At 42.9% G+C, this 17,743-nt stretch overlaps 5 protein-coding genes across 7 annotated transcripts in view; 1 reads left to right on the top strand and 4 right to left on the bottom strand.

Moving 5' to 3' along the window:
* LOC117135452 overlaps window positions 1–7,091 on the bottom strand; it is a 35,782-nt gene extending 28,691 nt beyond the window's left edge. For 2 of the 3 annotated variants that reach the window (XM_033295636.1, XM_033295638.1), the window contains exons 1-2: window positions 7,023–7,091; window positions 5,798–6,053 (exon numbers count right to left, since the gene is read on the bottom strand). The gene's annotated coding sequence lies outside the window, so the exon portion shown is untranslated. Of the gene's footprint in view, window positions 1–5,797; window positions 6,054–6,840 lie in introns of all 3 variants that reach the window. The other variant, XM_033295637.1, reaches the window with a different exon arrangement.
* Window positions 2,633–3,998, bottom strand: LOC117135454 (histone-lysine N-methyltransferase, H3 lysine-79 specific). Its single transcript, XM_033295640.1, has 3 exons — window positions 3,812–3,998; window positions 3,423–3,743; window positions 2,633–3,307 (listed from the first exon to the last, which is right to left on the bottom strand). Exons 1-3 carry the CDS (start codon window positions 3,855–3,857, stop codon window positions 2,766–2,768), a joined length of 909 nt encoding a protein of 302 aa, XP_033151531.1. The 5' UTR covers window positions 3,858–3,998; the 3' UTR covers window positions 2,633–2,765.
* On the bottom strand, window positions 4,660–5,187 carry LOC117135456 (ribonuclease kappa-A). Its single transcript, XM_033295642.1, has one exon. The coding sequence runs from the start codon at window positions 5,093–5,095 to the stop codon at window positions 4,772–4,774; it is 324 nt and encodes a 107-aa protein (XP_033151533.1). The 5' UTR covers window positions 5,096–5,187; the 3' UTR covers window positions 4,660–4,771.
* A 6,923-nt stretch (window positions 7,092–14,014) lies between the features above and the next one.
* LOC117137728 (cuticle protein 16.5) lies at window positions 14,015–15,116 on the top strand. The gene is made up of 3 exons (XM_033299304.1): window positions 14,015–14,127; window positions 14,285–14,608; window positions 14,700–15,116. Exons 1-3 carry the CDS (start codon window positions 14,050–14,052, stop codon window positions 14,949–14,951), a joined length of 654 nt encoding a protein of 217 aa, XP_033155195.1. The 5' UTR covers window positions 14,015–14,049; the 3' UTR covers window positions 14,952–15,116.
* Window positions 15,095–17,423, bottom strand: LOC117137727 (acetylcholine receptor subunit beta). Its single transcript, XM_033299302.1, has 8 exons — window positions 17,102–17,423; window positions 16,864–16,995; window positions 16,658–16,810; window positions 16,402–16,589; window positions 15,798–16,329; window positions 15,583–15,723; window positions 15,347–15,513; window positions 15,095–15,289 (listed from the first exon to the last, which is right to left on the bottom strand). The coding sequence occupies exons 1-8, from the start codon at window positions 17,421–17,423 to the stop codon at window positions 15,167–15,169; spliced, it is 1,758 nt and encodes a 585-aa protein (XP_033155193.1). The 3' UTR covers window positions 15,095–15,166.
* Between the last annotated feature and the right edge of the window lie 320 nt (window positions 17,424–17,743).

Raw genomic sequence — 17,743 nt, 5'->3', positions numbered from 1 at the left:
GAGAAATGGCTCATTACAATAATTACGAATATGAGTGTATATACAAATGGGAATACCGAATGCGAGGAGGAGTGACTCAATCTACGTGCACTGCACAACAATATCGAGGAGTCCGCGAAGAAGGCCTAGAACAAGTCCCACAAATTGATTGCCCAGAGTGGAGCATGGAGAATTGACCCACTGTGGCCGAGACGGCCATGGAGAATTGGTATAACTGCGCTTTGCTCGGCTAACTGTGGCAAGACCTCAATCCAGATACAAAACGCCGCTTGGCACGCTCGCACCTCTCCGTTCTTCACTCTCGGATCTCGATTCTTGGCTCTCAATTCTCCAGCTTCGATTAGCAGCGATTCAATTTGTTGAAAAGGCACCCGGAGGCAGCTCAAAGCCAAATAGCCACTTGGCCAATTTGTTTATTTACTGTAACGCTTAACAAGTGAGAGTTCCAATTAGATTTGGCAGGGCGCTTTCCCCGTCAATGAACTGAAAATTCATTGTAAGAGAACTTAAGCAGAGGGGAAAATAAGAAAAAAGAATGGATTCTAAGAGCTGAAAGATACAGTAGGTTTAGTTATTACAAAGTATGCTAAACGAAAGATTATTCTATATTTATACTACACCATAAATAAAAGGTAGGTTTACAATCTTAAGGTTGTAAATGGTGCTGTAAATCTTATCACAGCCTCAGAATCCGGCCACTGATGCAAATATTTACATGCAAGGCCCGATAAGACACGATATAGAGAAACTCGGTTGTAAACGCATAAAAACGATAAATGTAAGATAAATGCTTTGTCTTAAGCAGAGCAAATGGAAATCCGAGGGGATTTTCATGAAAATGTGTTCCAGTTACTTTGGAATTTCCACGGTCTTAAGCTGCTCCATCCCATTTCCATGGGCAACGCCCCTGCCCGGAAGCTTTCATCTGGCGGTGTTGCAACTGGGTAAATGCAGCTACTTTTACTTTAGACCAATCTCCAGCTCTTTTTTTTATTTCGAGCTCTGCTTGCATAAGATACTTGTACCAGGCTGGATGGGGTACGGGCATAGATGCATGGATACACGCCCCAAATAAACCACTAAACCGGTGACACTGCGCCACTCCGCCTCCGCAGCACTGCTCCCCATGTCCAAGTAGCTCCGTAGGCTCCATCCACTCCAATCTGAGGCAAGTTGAGGCCCGCGAGCCGCTAATTCAAACAAATTGCAGCATAAATGCATTATAAAAGGCAGAGGAGCTGCATCGGGCGACACAGTGTGACAGTAATAATGTCACTCGCAGTCAGAAACGGACGTTGGGGAGGGGTTTGGCTCGGGGTCTGATATGGATATGGATATAGGTGGAATAGGGAATACCGAAGCGTGAATGCCAGTGATAAATTAGCTAGCTTCAGCGGGCTGGCCATGTGTGGGCATCGCACAGTGGTAAGCGGGAAATTCGTGGATTTCTTATTAGGAAGTAAAGAATATAAAGATGGTAAGATAACTAGCGCTGTTATGAGTGCTTTCAGCTTAGCCTCTTTTCCTAAAAGAATCCATCAGATCCAACTTAACTAATGCATCACGCTTCAGCGTGAAAGAGATTTACAACATGTTTAGAAATGCAATTAGACCCCATGACGTATTGGAAAACCCCTTCCATTATCGAATAGGATTCACGCTGTTTTCGGATCGCTCCATCGGGTCAGTGAACCGCAATGAACCAGAATTTGCCGTGCCCCTTACAGTTAATTGATTGTTCTACTCCATTTGATAAGCTCTCGGCAATTGCTCATTTGTGGCACAATCGGAGCACTCATGTTAATAGTTAATTACAGCGCCGATCTGGCCCACTGTGCCGCATTGCCACTTGGAAGATGCAACTGCAACGCGGTGGCAGACAAGCAAGTGTTTTGTTGTAGTGGCTGCTGGTGCTGCAGCTAATTTGATTAATGATAAGCCTGGCTTAACTGACGACGATTGTGATTCATTATGTGCGCACAAGCCGGCACACTTAGCACAGCAGATACAAATGCAGATACATCGCTGGGCAAACGCTTTATATCTATCTATCTATCGGTAGCGAATTTTCATTAAATAGATTAGGGGGCTGCCAAACCAAGCCGACGCGAATCGGAGAAAGAACCTCACTTTATTGCGACGAACAACAAGTGGTCGTTGTTATGCGAGCATTTGACGCGTAATGGAAGCCACAATTGAATTCACTCTATGTGTATGCTATCTACGAGATACAATTTTGCTGCCTTTGATTACATGCAATGAGCCATTTCCTCTACTACAGCCCACTGAGTGCCCGACTGACTCTAAATGCATACAACATACGTATATGGAGACGGTCTTCGGGCCATCCAGCATTTTGTTATTGCACCTCATTTGGGCCGAAACAGAACGCTGGCTTTATTGCACCAGAAATGCCAGCATGTGGCAAGTTAAGTAGTCTATAAAGTGGCAGAATCCAAATATATAATTAAACTCTGCCAGGCATCTGGGCTGGTCATGATTAAAACTTGAGTGCCTCAAGTCTAGTTAAGTTAAGAAAGCTATTGCTTCTATGAGGTAAACAGTAATACATTAAAATTAAAAGGAAACAAACAATCTTCTCCAAAGATTCCTACCAATAAAAAAAATGCGAATTATCTAATGCAGATCTCAGGCCAACAGCAACCAATTTGGATTTTTTATTGAACTTGCACGATTAAAGAATTTTCCAAGCCCTTGTGGTGTTACTGCTGGCAAAGTAAATTAAATTGGAGCATAAGAGCATACTAGCCGGCCTTTCTGGCCTCCTTCTCGGCCTTTTCCTTTTCCTTTTGCTTCTCCTTCTCAGCCTTTTCACGTTCCTTGCGCGCCTTTTCGCGGGCTTTCTCGCGCTCCGCCTCCTCCTTCTCGAGCTGCGCCTCCTTCTCCTTCCGCTTCTTTTCGCGCTCCTTGTCCCTTTCGGCCTTGACCTTGGCCTTCTCCTTACGAATCTTCTCGCGCTCCTTCTCCTGCTCCTCGAGCCGCTTCAGTTCGTCCTTCTCCCACAGCTCGAAGGCCTCGCGCTCGGCGGCCAGGCGCTGCAGTTCATCCAACTCGGCGTCTGTGATGCCGCCATCCATGTCGCGTTGCATCAGATCCACCTCCCTCTCCATGGCCTCCTTGGCCCGGCGGCGACGTATGCTCAGCTCCCTGGCCTCCACTGCGTCCTGGTGGCGCTCCTCGCGCGCCTCCTTCTCCTCCCGTCGGCGTTCCTCTTCGATCTCAAATTCCTCCATCTCATCCTCGTTGTAGGGATACTCGGGAATGGTCCAATTTAGACAGAGGACACCTGAGATTAAATGGTACAGTAAGCAGAAAAAACAAGGGCCAAAGTATATTTTGATCCATCGTAGTTGCAATTGAAACTCAAAGAATTGCTATACGATATAATATGCTATTCCTACCTGACGACAAGGCAAAGCCCAACGTTCCCCCTGCTGCCAGGAAACCAGTGATAAGGATAAGGTTATAGCGGCTGTTCTTGGCTGACCAGGCCTTCATAAAGTCGCCCTCTGGCTTTGGGCAATCACTGAGCACCGCGTGCTGACCACCACTGGCAAAGTAGCCCGGCTTCCGCTTCATATTCTTGTCGCCTCCAGGACATTTTGGTGGCGGCTTGGTGGACGGGGGTGGTGGTGGAGTGGCCTTGACCGCCTTAGGAGGCGTGGCCTTAGCGGCTATTTTCTGAGAAACCGTATTATGGATCAACATCTGGCCAAAGCGCACTGGGGGTTCAGGAAGGTTTAATTCTACGTTGAAGCGAGAAACTTCTGGACATAATTCTTTCACTCACATCCCCTCTGGAGACGCTCTTTGGTAGCTATCAAAAATCGGGACATGGTACTTGCTCTTTACTTCCCTTCTCTGGACCTGTGTGGTCTTGGGAAACCTTTGATTTTCTTAGCCAAGTGTTTGCCTAGTAAAATATAAAATTTTTTTCGCGTCACAAACTTAAAAATCTCAATTTGATGTCAATATCAAATGTTTCTGTTTTATACCACTTTTCTACGAGTGTGTTCTATAGATTCGTAAAAAATACGATTCTGTAGAACTACTTCTGCATAAGAAATCGTACGGCCTCTCGGGTGGCATAATGATTTTAAAAGACCATCCATGTTGGAAATTTAGAATATTTCCCAAGTATTGTCAAATCAGTTAACCCGAGTTCCCGAAAAAATGAGTAAATGCAGTGAACCAGCTTTCAGCAGACTGCACTTGGTTGGTGATAACAAGCCAGATACACAAGCGTACAACTAGAAAATCGTGTACGATAATTTACACAACGGTTTTCGTGTAAGACACAAAAGCTCGGTCGATAAGAACAAGATACATAACCCCGGAGTAGACTAGACTAGGGCATAGAGGTGAGTGGGGGGCACCCAGAGTGACCCAGAATAACCAGAACTGGGAACCCACACTCCCCCATTCCCATTAGCATGTTTCGGAAAGAGAATTTCACGGAAATTTATGATGCCCCAAAGAGAACACACCTCGGAGAAGGTGTCACGTGCGGCTGTCAAAAATCGGTTGGTCGAGACGAATGCATAATGCGGAGTGGACAGTCGCCCAGACTCGAAATCGAAAAGTGGCTTGCTTGGTGATAAAGAAGTTAAGGCTAATCGCAGAATGCGGTCAACAAACTGGTTCTTTCGATCTGAACCAACAAGTGGGTGGACGTCGCTGAGTGGGTGAAATGCAATTGGAACCATGAAAATAAATTGTTTATTCAATAACCAATCATGGAGCATACAAATCAACGACGGAACCGCAAGTGACCGGGACCCCGCTTGTAGAGTCGCTTCCTCCTCTTGTTATCCCGACGAATGGCCACTATCGCAATGAAGACGAATCCCAGATAGAAGACGGCGGCCACAAAGCAACGGGTGGACACGTCCTGGTAGGCCTCGTCCGCCTGCTCCTTGAATGCCTCCTGACTGTGGAAGTGGTGGGGCAAGGGCAGGGACTCCAGGAGCATCAGTGACTGGACGTAGAAGAAGACACCCAGCAGATTCAGCATCAAGAAGCCCCAGGCGCTCATGAACAGGCAGAACAGACAGCACTTGCGACCACAAAACATTTTCAGCTCGATTCAATTCTATACGAACTTTGTGCGACAGTGTAGGCGAGTGTTGCTCTGACCGCAACAGGTGCCAAGTTTGAGCCGACTTCGAAAGCGAAACCGAGACCGAAATCGAAATCGGAATGTATTGGACCACATACTAAACTATACTATCCATCTACATACGCTCGTACACAAGTACAACCTTGTGCGATTTCAGCGGCATTAGATCAGAGTGGTCGGATTATGGAGTTCACGTACCCGTGCCTCTCGCTTTCGGCGGCGTTGCGATTGGGTTTGTTCAACTCGAAATGGCTTAGATTCGATCTTAGCCAATGATGGACAGCTGACAGAGCCGGTCTTCTATATCATTTGCACACATATGAGTATGATATAGTGGCAGCTCAACTTGCGGTCACAATATTAACACTTGAAAAGCACGTTAAGAAAATGATGTATACTAAATTCTTCTAAATGTCAAACTTATGCAGAACTAATACCTGCTATATTTGTATATGATATTTCAATTCATCGCCTGCATTTAGTTCTGCGTATTTATATCAGCAATGATTTTTAGAGAACTGAATGTAGGCCGTGCCAACCAAGCAGCTGATTCATTAAAGGGCAGCCTCTGATATGAATTTCCCTTGTGAATCATGCTAAAGAAATTGCAATCAAAATAGCCAACTAAATAATTAAGCAATAATTAGCACAACTTACCGTGAGTGAGTGGTTGATGTTCTCGATAAATCCGCAGAGCCACAAAATTTTTGCCACACTTGCAAAGAAGAAGCAGCAGAAGAATTCACAATAAAGTTTTTACCAGTTTCTTGAAACTCCGTTACAAAACATCAACATGTTGTGAAAATTCGTAAGTCGTTTTCGCGGTTGCTAAACCTTTTTTACACTCTGTTGTTTTACTAACGTTTCCTTTATTATGTTTGTTTATGCGAATTGTCGTTAGTTTTATGGGTTACTAGACACGATTAGAGAGAAATCAAGAATTAGGAGAATTAAACTTAATCGATAAAATATTTTTGACTTTTTCAGCACATGTTGCAACTTGAGACAAAAGGCCTCAGCCCTAATTGAGTAAATATGTTTTTCTGGCAACTTAAGCTGCGGATTTCGTACAGCCACTGAAAATGGGGGTCAAGTCCATTAGGCTAAAACCCGATCCCCAAGCGAAAGACCTTGACATTAGGGCGGTTGCTCACTGAACTTGGTAATATCTTAAGTGTCTCGAATTCCCTTTGCGCAAATCAATCAACTTGTCCTATGAGAGCACGGAGAAAATGAAAATAAGATCACTACATGTTTATTTAAATGATATTTCATGGCTTATTTATATATATGTAAAGAGTATCAACCTAAAGTTTGATCTTATATTTCAAGAGGGAGGATGTCAAAATATTTTTCTTCTCTGATTATTTTCCCAGTGTGGAATTTCAGTTACAGTTATATGGTTGTTATTTGCCTTATTTGCTTAGCACATTCTTCATTGCAATCACACAGACACTTGCTTTGATTTGTGTATTCCGTTTTTGTTGTAAGCGCAATTATCAGTAAAAACATTTATATAAAAAAACTGCACTTTCATCAAAAAATAGTGTTTAGCTTTCAGTTTAACTTTTAGCTTGAATTTGTTAGTGTCTTCACTGAATTTTATTTGTGCTTTATGAAAATATAATGTACACACTGATAAGAGAGTAATTAATTTTATGCTATAATAATTCACTTTATATATTTATTGTTTCTCTCACGTTTGTGATTCGCTTTGGATATTTGTTGTTAAATTGGTTTGTTTCGCACTTTGGGACACTTCTCGATATATAAACATAACATGTTTTTACGAATTCTCTTCTCGGAAACCGGTATGCAAATCCAAAAATCAGCGCAATATATTCAAAACTATTCAATTGTATTTATCGAATTCTGCGTGCACCTTCACTTCGAGTTCTCGACTCCGATGCGACCGCCGCGCTACGAAAACAAAGATTGAACACGAGTTGAGTGGCGATGTGGCTTAAATAGTTCGCTTCTCTCACTCGCGTCGCTCAACGAGAGGCGAGAACGAGTCTCTCCAAAACTCAAACTTTAAGAGAAGAGCACCAAAGCATAAAATCTGAAAAGAGAAAAGTAAAATATGAAACTCTTCTTATTCTCTCTCTTTTGTTCACTAATTGCATATAATATTTAACTTACTTATAATAAGAATTAATATATAATTAAAAATATATTAATAATTATTATTATATTATTATTGTAATTAATTGTATTTTAATTATAATTATTACAGTTATAATTATTAACAATAAGAAAGAACTTTAATTAATCTGCATTCTTGTTTTTCTCTTTTTTTTCATTCACTCGAAGTTTCCACTCATCATCATATAAAACCACTTGTTTTTAATTTTCATACGTATATTACATTCTCTTTAAATATTATTTCACGGTCTACGGTAATTATTTCAATTATGACTTAAATTGCATGCATTATGAGTGCACTTAGTAAACATATAGGACAGTAAATACATTGACCAAGTGCCTTAATCGAGTCAGTCACTCAATTTGCTTCGCTTAATGTCATAGGTAAAGGTAAGCGGGCATGTGAAGGACAACTACTGCCCACTGGCGCACCACCCACTGGAAAACCACCCACTAGAAAAACACCCACCCATTGTTTCGGGTGGATACTTCTGAATGCAGTCCGTTTGGCATTCAAATTTAGTGCAAAAGGGCAAAGTGTTTTCACTCTTATCTTTCAATGTCAGGTGAAAAACTTTACAATGTATACGGCAGCAAAACGAAAATAGAACTAGAAATCAATAAATTAAGATTATATTTTCAATATATAAATGAAAGTACTTAATCTATAGTAATTTGCCAAACCAAACATGAATAAGACACATCAAAGATACATACATACAAGTACTCGTGATTCCTAGCAGTGTAACTACCAAAGTCTATTCATATTCTGGCTCTTTGGGCAAAAACACTTTCCTTAGTTAATGCTTCCCACTCGTCGGCCAATTAAAGCCTCACTTTTATGGCGAATTAATCGTGCTCGCTCAGAGCTATTTAAGCCTTATTAAAAGCAGATCTCCGAGCGATTCTGTTCCAATCTGTCCGCTACCGAATTGGCCAAATCCGCTTAATAGTTGGCTCTAAAAGGCCGGCGTTTGATGTGGGATCGAAGCGAACTATCGATTACCAGATTGGGCTAACAAAAGTTTTCGTTTTCGCATCGCGGATTTCCGCTCCCAAGCTACTAGAGTTTCCATACTATCCCCAATCGATCACCAAGTGGCGTCTCAGATCAGAAGAAGGTCATTCGACACCGCCACCGCCGCCAGGATGGGAAAAGGGGTTAGCCCCTGAGTCTGGCGATTAGCATGTTAGGCCAACGGTTCGCGGCGGCTGTTTAAGGTCCATAATTAAGCGACATAAACTTGGGTATTAGGCGCTAAATACACAGAGAAACAAAAAAAGTAAAGTAAACCCCTCGAGTGATAAAGCAGGGGGCGGGCCGGCGGAGGGGGAGGAGGTGCGCCTCTTCTCGATTTGCATAACTGTTCGTTTAGGCCCAGAAGTCGGGAGCTATGGATATGCCTTGGGTCTGGGTTTGGGCAAAGACACTAGAATAACAAGATGCGTAACGGCCATACAAATTTTTGGCACGCGATTTTTTGGCCGTGGCTCTAGAGGTGGCTCCAGGCTCTCTTGAGTTTTTGTTCGAGAGAGAAAGAGCGGAGAGCGCTACAGCAAACAGCTCTTTTCTACGCATACAGTGATAGCATACAACTGTATGTGTGCACACGTATGCTCATGTATTGTAAATTTGACAAAATATGCCCTTTACCTTAGAAGTTCGTTGACTTTAAATCTATATTATTTTTTATCAATTGGCACCATGCGAAAAATTCTTGTTTTGCATTGCCTCAACGTTATTATTATTTAAATAAAGCTTAGAAATAGTAATAGACATAATAATATGTACATCACAAAATAAATTTCGAAAATGACTTTATATTAGAATACTTGTCATTAGGGTATTCAGCTTGCGGCGTGAGAAAAATTAATAAGGCAATGATTGTTGAGTGCTTGTGTCCGCACTTCGTGCCTGACGATATGACTTTTGCAACGAACTGTTTTCATATTTTTATTTATTTTATTAATTTTTATTTTCTACTACGTATTATTATTTTTTATGAAATATTATTATGAAATATTATTATTTTTATTATTTATTAATAAAATTATTATTTTTATTATTTATTAATAAAATTATTATTTTTTTATGAAATTAAAAAATAATTATTATTTTTATGAAATATTTATTTCTCAATGTTATGTCTTCTTTTTGGAAAATTTATGTTTCAAATTACAGTAGTATAATAATTTCCTTTGTATTGCTTTAATTATTATTATAATAATTATTATAATAGTCAGGGAATTTTTATTTTATTTCATCATATTGCTACGAAATTGGCCACAACTCCAAATATGTAAATTCGTTTCTTCGATCAGAATTGATTTCGGCCCGAAAATCGTCTTCTAGCACAGCACGCACACATATACGCGTTCTCGTCTCTTGTTTTTACTCACGCAAGCAAGCAAATTCTATTTTTATATTTCTTACGCTCTCAACGTGAGCGAGCGGAAAGAGAGCAAATTTGGCCTTCACCAAAAAAGTGGCTGCATAGTGCCAAACGAATGTATGGCCGTTACGCATCTTGTTATTCTAGTGTCTTTGGTTTGGGCCTGGTTATGGGAGTTGGCATGGCATGGGTATTGGTATTGCTATCGGTATGGGCTGCATTCGAAAAACAGACGGACGGCATATGAAAACGGAGGCAAACACACGCACACATCTGAATTTACCTGGCCACTGCACCTGTCCACATAAGCGACCTCATCGTTGGGCTTTCATTTGCTGCTAGGAAAGAGTAAATAGCGCGCGTTACTACTTAACCGCAGAAAGTAGTAGTAGTAGAGTATTATGAAACAAAGTAATAGCAATTAATCTAGAATACTAATAAGTAACAGATAGTTCTTACTTGCCCAAAAGTGTTGTCTTCTTGCTTAAAATCATGCAAAGGTTATAATATATATGTAGATATTAAGAGCATTTGAAATTCGTCTGTTGCCGCGCTAAGTTTTACTTTCTTCATTCCGTTTGCCCCCCGTAGAAACACAAAAGAATTTCCATCAATAATGTCAATAGTGGTGCTACAACAACAACATTAACACCGCCATAACAACAAAAGCAATGGCAACAACACCAAAGACACTCCTCTTGGCTTTTGCCTTCGGATTCTTCCAACTCTTCTTCCACCACAGACGAATTATGGCCATTAAAGCTGCTTGGGGTTTTAAGTTATTAGGCAACTTGAATTTCAAACTGCACTTGACAAACGCACAAATAAAGAAAAACAATCTCAAATGCGCAGTCAGTCAAATGCAACTGCAATGGACTTAATCAGTTAATAATCTAGGCTTAAAGGTTAATTTAATAGCTGCGAAACTGGAAAAGGGGAGCAATCTTCAACAAACCGTGCTTAAAATTGGATTTAAGGTCAGTGTTCAGCGAAGTCCAATCATAAGCCACAAACATACATGCCGTGTAGGTATTCAACCCACTTGCTCACCTGTTGAATTCTAAGGGGAGCATTTAACCCCTTTAAATCGCCGACACCCCAATGCTGTGTTCGTGCATTGCTCATACGTCATTAACTTCAGTGACTTTGATCTATATTTATTTGAGTCTCTGGGTCTTTTTCTATGGAAATGCTGCCAAAGGCAATCGATAAAAGAAAGAAGAGTTGTATTGAATGATAAACTTATATTGCTCATTCAATAGGATTCGATTCCATTCCATGTAGATGTTAAATGTTTTTATATATATATTTTAAAAAGGTTCTTTATAATAGTATTAATCCAGCCAATTTTATTATTTTTCTGCAAATTTTAGCGTATAAATTAAAAGTATTTAATTTAAAAATTTTAAGTATTTAATTTCTTAAGCATTTTTATTTTATTTGTGTGTATGCAATTTTAATTTAAAATAAAAAAGTAAATTACATAAAATATACATGACAGCCGTCCTTAGTTACGCCATCTGTTGGGCATGAAAATTAAGCAAGCCATCTGTTAGATGGCGCCACTAAGCCAAGTTTGTCTTTAAGCTGAGACAGCATAAAAGCTAGTTTTAAATAAAAGCTTACATCAAACTCGTTTCACCTTAACGCAAACATTAAAAAATAATACATTTTAATATTTTGTATTTTATTAAATATTATTTATAATGACACCATTTAACATGCACAAATATCCATAGACAGGATCGTTATAGGCTGTTTTCCTCTATTTAATCAGCCCACTTTATCTTGACCATTACCATGGCAATAATCATTTCACAACCGACCGCCTCGATGCTGTCATCCCATAAATACACCACTTACCGGCAATTCCTGTTGACGAAAAACAAACAAGAAGGCGACAAAATGGCCAGCAGTCCATGGAGTAAATACTGTCATTGGTTTGCAGTCAGTTGGGATTGCTAAATGCAAAATGGACTCGGAATACACAAAAAAAAAAATTAATTCAGTCCTTACCACATATCATCACATGAAATTTTTTTTTCTGCTAGCTTAAAATATTATCCAAATCGTACTCTTTTTTAAGGAAATCATACAGTTCAAAACAAATTCACCAAAGTTTTTGCGGTGCATTTCAAAAACTTGCAGTCACGTCAGCAGCGAGGCTCTAAGTTTGTCAGCTCCCAAAGCCGAACTACAAATCCATTTCCATGTCCACCACGATTCATTCATTAATTCAGGCAAAGCGTCATAAATGCCACGCGGTTTTTATTTGGTTTTTCAGGCTGGTTGATTTCGTCGTTTGTTTTTGATTTCATTAAGCGACGTTTTTCCGTTTTGCAATGTTTTTCTCGGCCGTTCCGCGCAGCATTTGCAAGTCAAATGCAGTGGCGTTAATTAATTGAATGGATCGAAAAATAACGCATACGCAACGTGCGCCGCGAAGAATTCTGCGCTTGCAGATCCATTGAGCAATCGCTTTGAATTCTCTCATCCATTCTGTGGCCAGTGGCTAATTAGGCCCGTCATCCAAAATTCGCGGCATTTTGCACCCAGTTTGGAGCACACTCCGCCCGATCGTCAAATCCAAATGCGGCTAAAGACTCGCCTCTCGATCGAAGCCATAAAAACCAAGACGGGGATCGATCGGCTGATCGCCTTAAATCGGCATTTAGTATGTGGCAATTTGGCATTCGAGCTTGCCACCCTTCTGATCCACCGACCGATTGCTGGAAAATTGCTTTCCACCTGGCCAAAATGTGGGGCAGTGGCTGGGAAATCTTTTATTTATGAAGCCCGGCGACACACCGACCACAGCACACAACACCGATCTGTCCGCATCTGTCCGCATCGAATTGGACATGGAACACTTGTTTGGCAGTCGCCGACCACTGGCAACAATTGCTCCTATTGACTTAATATTTGCTAATAGATTTCACATAAATCACATTCCACTGGCATGATTTATGCATGAACTGCGATCGCAGGTGACTCTCTGTCTCTTTTACGGCGTCTCGTGCTGTCCTTTTCTCATTGTGCTTAGTTTTTTTCGAGTTTTTTTCGAGATTTCGGCGTTCAAGTGGTGTTTTCGAGACCTCTTGAGAGGAACTCCACTGAAGTGCTGCAAGTTGCATGCGCTAATCTGAGACATTATGTGTTTTCCAAGCTTTAGTTTCTTAACCCTAATATATAAAACAAGTATTTAAACTAAGAATACCTTATTGACTCAAAAAGTTATGTAAAGTCCGCAAAATATACATCATTTAACCTATGAATTCCTACATCATATCTATATTTAAAGCGAATAAATGATAAAATCTCTATTCAAGCCACGACTAATCCGAGATAAGGATGTTGTAATCTCGATGAGCATCAAACAATGTAGCATTATTAATTTTGTGATGACCCAATGTCACACCTCCGCACCCCCGCACATCCCGTGGGATTAATCAAGGCGGCCATAAAAAATCCCACGAACTGCCAGATGCTGAACCGGCAATTTTAGCCGGCAAAGTCGATGGATCGATGGCGAGTTGAAGCTGGAGCTGGCGAACTGGGGCCTCCACTCGATCCAATCCCCCTCGCCACGCACGAGTGTCCTCGAGACGAGAAGGCGTGGCTGCGACTGAAATCACCCATCCAATATGGTCAAATGTGGCACGCAGCGGCATTCGAGGCACGATAAAGATAAATATGAAGCTCGCCTAGATATTTCGGCCAGAGGGGATTGCTGCTTGGTGTTTGGTTTTGGCGTTTGCCGATTTGCCGATTTGGCAAGCGTTCATTATGCAATTTGGAGAGAATTTCCCAGCGCCACGCCGAGAATTGTTTCGAGAATACTCAAACATAGCATCGAAAACAATTAGACGGCATTCTCCGTTGGCTAATTAAGTTGTTAGTGGCAAGGCTGCGTGTTTTCGAGGGGCGTGTCACCTGGCGCGGTGCCCAAATTGGCCAGCTAATCAGCGATTTCAATTAGCGCGCGCTTTCCAAATGCGAGCCACAATGGCACCCCCAGTGGAAAGACCGCCTTTCCTGCGCCGACTCCTTAGCCGGCAAGTGGTCTGCCTTCGGATCGGAGCTCCCAACTCCCAGCTCCCAGCTCCAGTTCAGGTTGCGTCATCCGCGTTTGGGGGCTCTCCAATCCGAGCTGCGTCTACGAGAATTGCAGTTTCACTGCAGCCGAGATACTTCACAAATTGGTGCTGCTTGGCCCGCTTTGTTGACTGCTGTCTGCTGACTGTTTGTCCGTCCGAGGCTCAGATCGAAATCTAGTCAAGATCTGTCCGCTCGACCACCTGTCCTCCGTTCCGCAGTCCGCTCGAGAGTGCGAGTGCGTGGTCTGCTGTCGAGGGGTATAAAAGTAACGCAATGCACACGTCCACTTACAGTTGCAATTCTCCCTCCAAGCCAAGTGATTCGTTATCCAGCGCTAGCATGAAACTTCTGGTGAGTGAAAAGGGTTGGAAAGGATACGGCTTAGGATCAGGATTAGACTGACTGGCTCCGAAAGGATATCTTCATACAAGGATTACCACAATCTTATACTGATTCACTAGATCAAAAAGATTAACATCAAAGTTTGGTTTTCCATTTACTCCACCAGATCCTCACCTCTCTGCTGGCTGTGGCCACTGCTGCTCCTGGACTCCTTGATTATGGACACTCGGCTCCGGACTACAGCTACGCCCATGCTGCTCCTGCCATAACATATGCAGCTGCAGCTCCAGTCATCAAATCCTACGCTGCCCCAGCCATCACCTATGCGGCTCCAGCTCCGGTAATCAAGTCCTACGCCTCCCCAGCCATCAGCTACGCCCATGCCGCTCCTGCCATCAGCTACGCCGCGCCCACAGTGGTCAAGTCCTATGCTGCTCCTGTGGCGGTCAAGGTGGCAGCCCCCGCCACCAGCTACTCGCACTTCAGCTCGGTAAGATCGGTATCTGTAAGAGGCAACACTATTATCTGGATATACTCTGATATTTTCCCATTTAATCTTACAATCTCCTGCGCATTCACAGGTTGTTTCCCATGCCACGCCCATTGTTAAGTCGTACGCTGCACCCGCCATCGCCTATGCTGCTCCAGCTCCGGTGATCAAGTCCTATGCCGCCCCAGCAATTAGCTACGCCCATGCCGCTCCAGCCATCAGCTACGCTGCTCCCACGGTGGTCAAGTCATATGCGGCTCCAGCCATCAGCTACGCAGCTCCTGCCCTGGTGAAGTCATACGCTGCACCGGCCCTGTCCCTGGGTGGATACGGTTACCACTAAGCTCCGATACCAAAACACTCCAAATCCAAATCGATCCCGGATCGGAGTTGGAGCAATGGCAGCAATTGACTGCGAGGAGTCGCAACAGCCGAGCACGCTCTCCCACTTTTCCAACCTGTAGTCGCAAAATCTTCACAATCTTCTCTGTTTACTTCTTATTTATTTAAGAACCATTAATATTCTCTCAATTGCACAATAAAGAAAAATTCTGTTTTTCAAAACCCACTCGTAATATCTACGATGGCAAAGGTTATAATGGTCACGACTGAACTCAGGTTGTTCAGCATCTTGGCCATATGGTGCCAGGGATTCTCCTGAATGTCGCAATAGTCGCTAGACTGCAGGAATATTGTTAATTATTATATTAATATTACTTATGTGAGTAGTTAACTCACATCCGAAAATCTCAATCCGAGAACACATCGCAGAACGTTGGAGTTAATCAACGTAACCAGCCAGCCAGGAGCCTTCGATCTGGGTGGATATAGATCCAGCCATATGATGCAGATGTGCAGAATGTAGCAATAGGTGGTGGCCATCATGATGACTTTATAAGCAGTCACTGGGGAAAAAGTGTAAATGAATATGAAAAAAAACGGAATGAGATTTAATTAATTGATTTAAAACTTACTCATGGGCGGCACATAGTGCGGGGAGGCGTGGCGGGTCATGTACATTAAACCCCAGGCGGCAATCAACAAGGCGATGAGGATGAGGGAACTCCTACGAGTAGAACGCAGTACAAAGGACAAAATCACGAACATCTGGCAGGCTGAAAGAATATAGTTATATGTTATTCCACAGTATAAAAGTCATGATACAATATAACAATCAAAAACAATTTACCAATCAACGGCAAATAGAAGACGGTCATGTAGAAGTTCCGATTCCTTTGCAGCGTGAACTCAATGGCCACATCGCCGGTCATTTTCTGCATCATTCCCTTGGGGCTGTACCGCCTCTGCGAGTCGTTCTCCACCAGCACCACGGACATTTGCGTGAACGACCAGCCGGATGGCGTGTTCACGTGCTCATTGGGCGCAATCGGCTTGCGCTGATCATCGTAGATTAGCGCCACATTCTCCTGCCCCTCCTGGCCAATGAGGCCCAGCTCGATGTCGCAAGTCACCCGCTCGCTTGGCCAGTTTCGAGCACTGTCCACACACCAACTGGCCAGCTGGAGGTTTTGAGCGTACAGGGTGATGCTTCCGTTGGCGTAGACCATCAGCTCGTAGGATTGGAGGACCTGACCCACGGATTGCAGGGCACCGTTGAGGACGTTCATGCGCGGCTTCCATATACGAAGGTCAGGATGCTCGAAGGATTCCAGAGAGCCAAAATCCTCGGGTTTCCAGCCAAGTCGACTGTCCCTCCAGTGCTGCATGGATAGTCGAATGTATCTTTACCGTTCCAAACTAAATATTTGCATTTCGCGCTTATCTTTCATTACCATCATCATGTGCATGCGGGTCTGAAGCAAGGAACTAGTTTGCTCGTAGGCGAGGGATCGCGTTTGAAAGTGGAACGATATGGAGCTGAGATTGGCCGGCATGCTGGCATTTTCCGCCTGGATATTCAGCTGGCTTAGCAGTTTTTCCGTTTTCGTTTCCTCCTTCACTATCGGTGCAATTTCCGACCCTGAAATGGATCAGTGTTAGAACATACTTACATATATAGGCTTATAGTTTACTATATATCATCCTCACCATAACCATCGAAGCCACAATCGAAGAACCACCGCGCCGTATTGGACCCAAAGGAGCTGAAACTCAGATAGTTGATGACCAGCGGTGCTTCATCGATGAAGTGGAGCAGGGGCTCCTTCTTGAAGCCGGGTATGTAAACAAACAGCTCGCCATCTGGAAATATACGTTGCAGGGCAGGGAATACCCGATAAGATGGGAGAACTCACTCTGGTTTTGGACAATCTCAATTGGCGTCGGGTCGTACAGCGATACCAAGTTCGGCTCTTGACTCGTGGCCACCCGCCTCATTCCCATGGCATTCCGGATTGCGGAAAACGTATTTCCGCCGGCGCCTATCACTGCAAGCGGAATAAAGATATCAATGGAATTATTAGGCAGGGGTTCCACTGGACAGATCTCATTGAAATGTTGGAATCAAAACTCAATATTATTGACTACACCCACCGATCTCGTAAACGCGATCATTTGGGCGCGGGTGATTCGTCACCGAGAGTAGGATGTGCGCATCCATGGCGGTCAGGACGTAGAATTTCAAGTGCAGTCGCTCTCCGGCCTTCCTGTTGTTGTTGCTCAGCTCGCGCAACATGTAGAACCTCCGGTAGCCATAGCCCGTATTCGACACCGAGTAAGTTTCGCAGGAATCCAGCTGGGCGAAGCTCACGTTGAATCTGGTTGACAGTTGTGCCGATTCCGCTGGGTCATTCAGTACCAGTAGCAGGCACAGGCAGCAGTATGTCGCCAAGGAGCCCTTGATAAGGTTGTTCATCGTATGGACCTGGACTTCTATTCCTCACAGCGGCTTAACTACGACTGAATTATGAAGCCGACTTAAGTGAAGTGATAAGAAACAATGAACTAATGGTAGTTCGATAAATAATACTGTTTATGTAGAGAGTATATATCAAAACCTCCTCGCATGAACGTTTATGCTTCTGTTTGTTTAATTCTACATATGGACGGTTAAGGTTAATCTCTGTTTATTAAAAACGGATACGTTTACGTATTCGATTTTAAAAATAGCCAAAAAAGCTGAAAATGCGCGCCAATATATAACTGTGCTTTCCCTTCCGCCTAGTGTTACCGTTC

Source organism: Drosophila mauritiana, chromosome 2R (genome assembly GCF_004382145.1).
Source record: "Drosophila mauritiana strain mau12 chromosome 2R, ASM438214v1, whole genome shotgun sequence".
Classification (NCBI taxonomy): Eukaryota; Metazoa; Arthropoda; class Insecta; order Diptera; family Drosophilidae; genus Drosophila; species Drosophila mauritiana.
The sequence above is the reverse complement of the archived record's forward strand: the minus strand, read 5'-3'. Positions and strand labels throughout refer to the sequence as shown.

Bases quoted from the DNA above. Each gene is read 5' to 3' on its own strand.
- LOC117137728 (XM_033299304.1), top strand. From the start codon at position 14,050: ATGCACACGTCCACTTACAGTTGCAATTCTCCCTCCAAGCCAAGTGAT. The intron at 14,128-14,284 runs GTGAGTGAAAAG...TTACTCCACCAG, and splicing joins GCGCTAGCATGAAACTTCTG to ATCCTCACCTCTCTGCTGGC. The intron at 14,609-14,699 runs GTAAGATCGGTA...GCGCATTCACAG, and splicing joins GCTACTCGCACTTCAGCTCG to GTTGTTTCCCATGCCACGCC.
- LOC117135456 (XM_033295642.1), bottom strand. From the start codon at position 5,095: ATGTTTTGTGGTCGCAAGTGCTGTCTGTTCTGCCTGTTCATGAGCGCC.
- LOC117135454 (XM_033295640.1), bottom strand. From the start codon at position 3,857: ATGTCCCGATTTTTGATAGCTACCAAAGAGCGTCTCCAGAGGGGAT. The intron at 3,744-3,811 runs GTGAGTGAAAGA...CTGAACCCCCAG, and splicing joins AGAGCGTCTCCAGAGGGGAT to TGCGCTTTGGCCAGATGTTG. The intron at 3,308-3,422 runs GTAGGAATAGCA...ATTTAATCTCAG, and splicing joins GGGCTTTGCCTTGTCGTCAG to GTGTCCTCTGTCTAAATTGG.
- LOC117137727 (XM_033299302.1), bottom strand. From the start codon at position 17,423: ATGAACAACCTTATCAAGGGCTCCTTGGCGACATACTGCTGCCTGTGC. The intron at 15,724-15,797 runs GTAAATTGTTTT...ATATTCTTTCAG, and splicing joins CTTCTATTTGCCGTTGATTG to CCTGCCAGATGTTCGTGATT. The intron at 15,290-15,346 runs GTGAGTTAACTA...ATATTCCTGCAG, and splicing joins TCGGATTGAGATTTTCGGAT to TCTAGCGACTATTGCGACAT.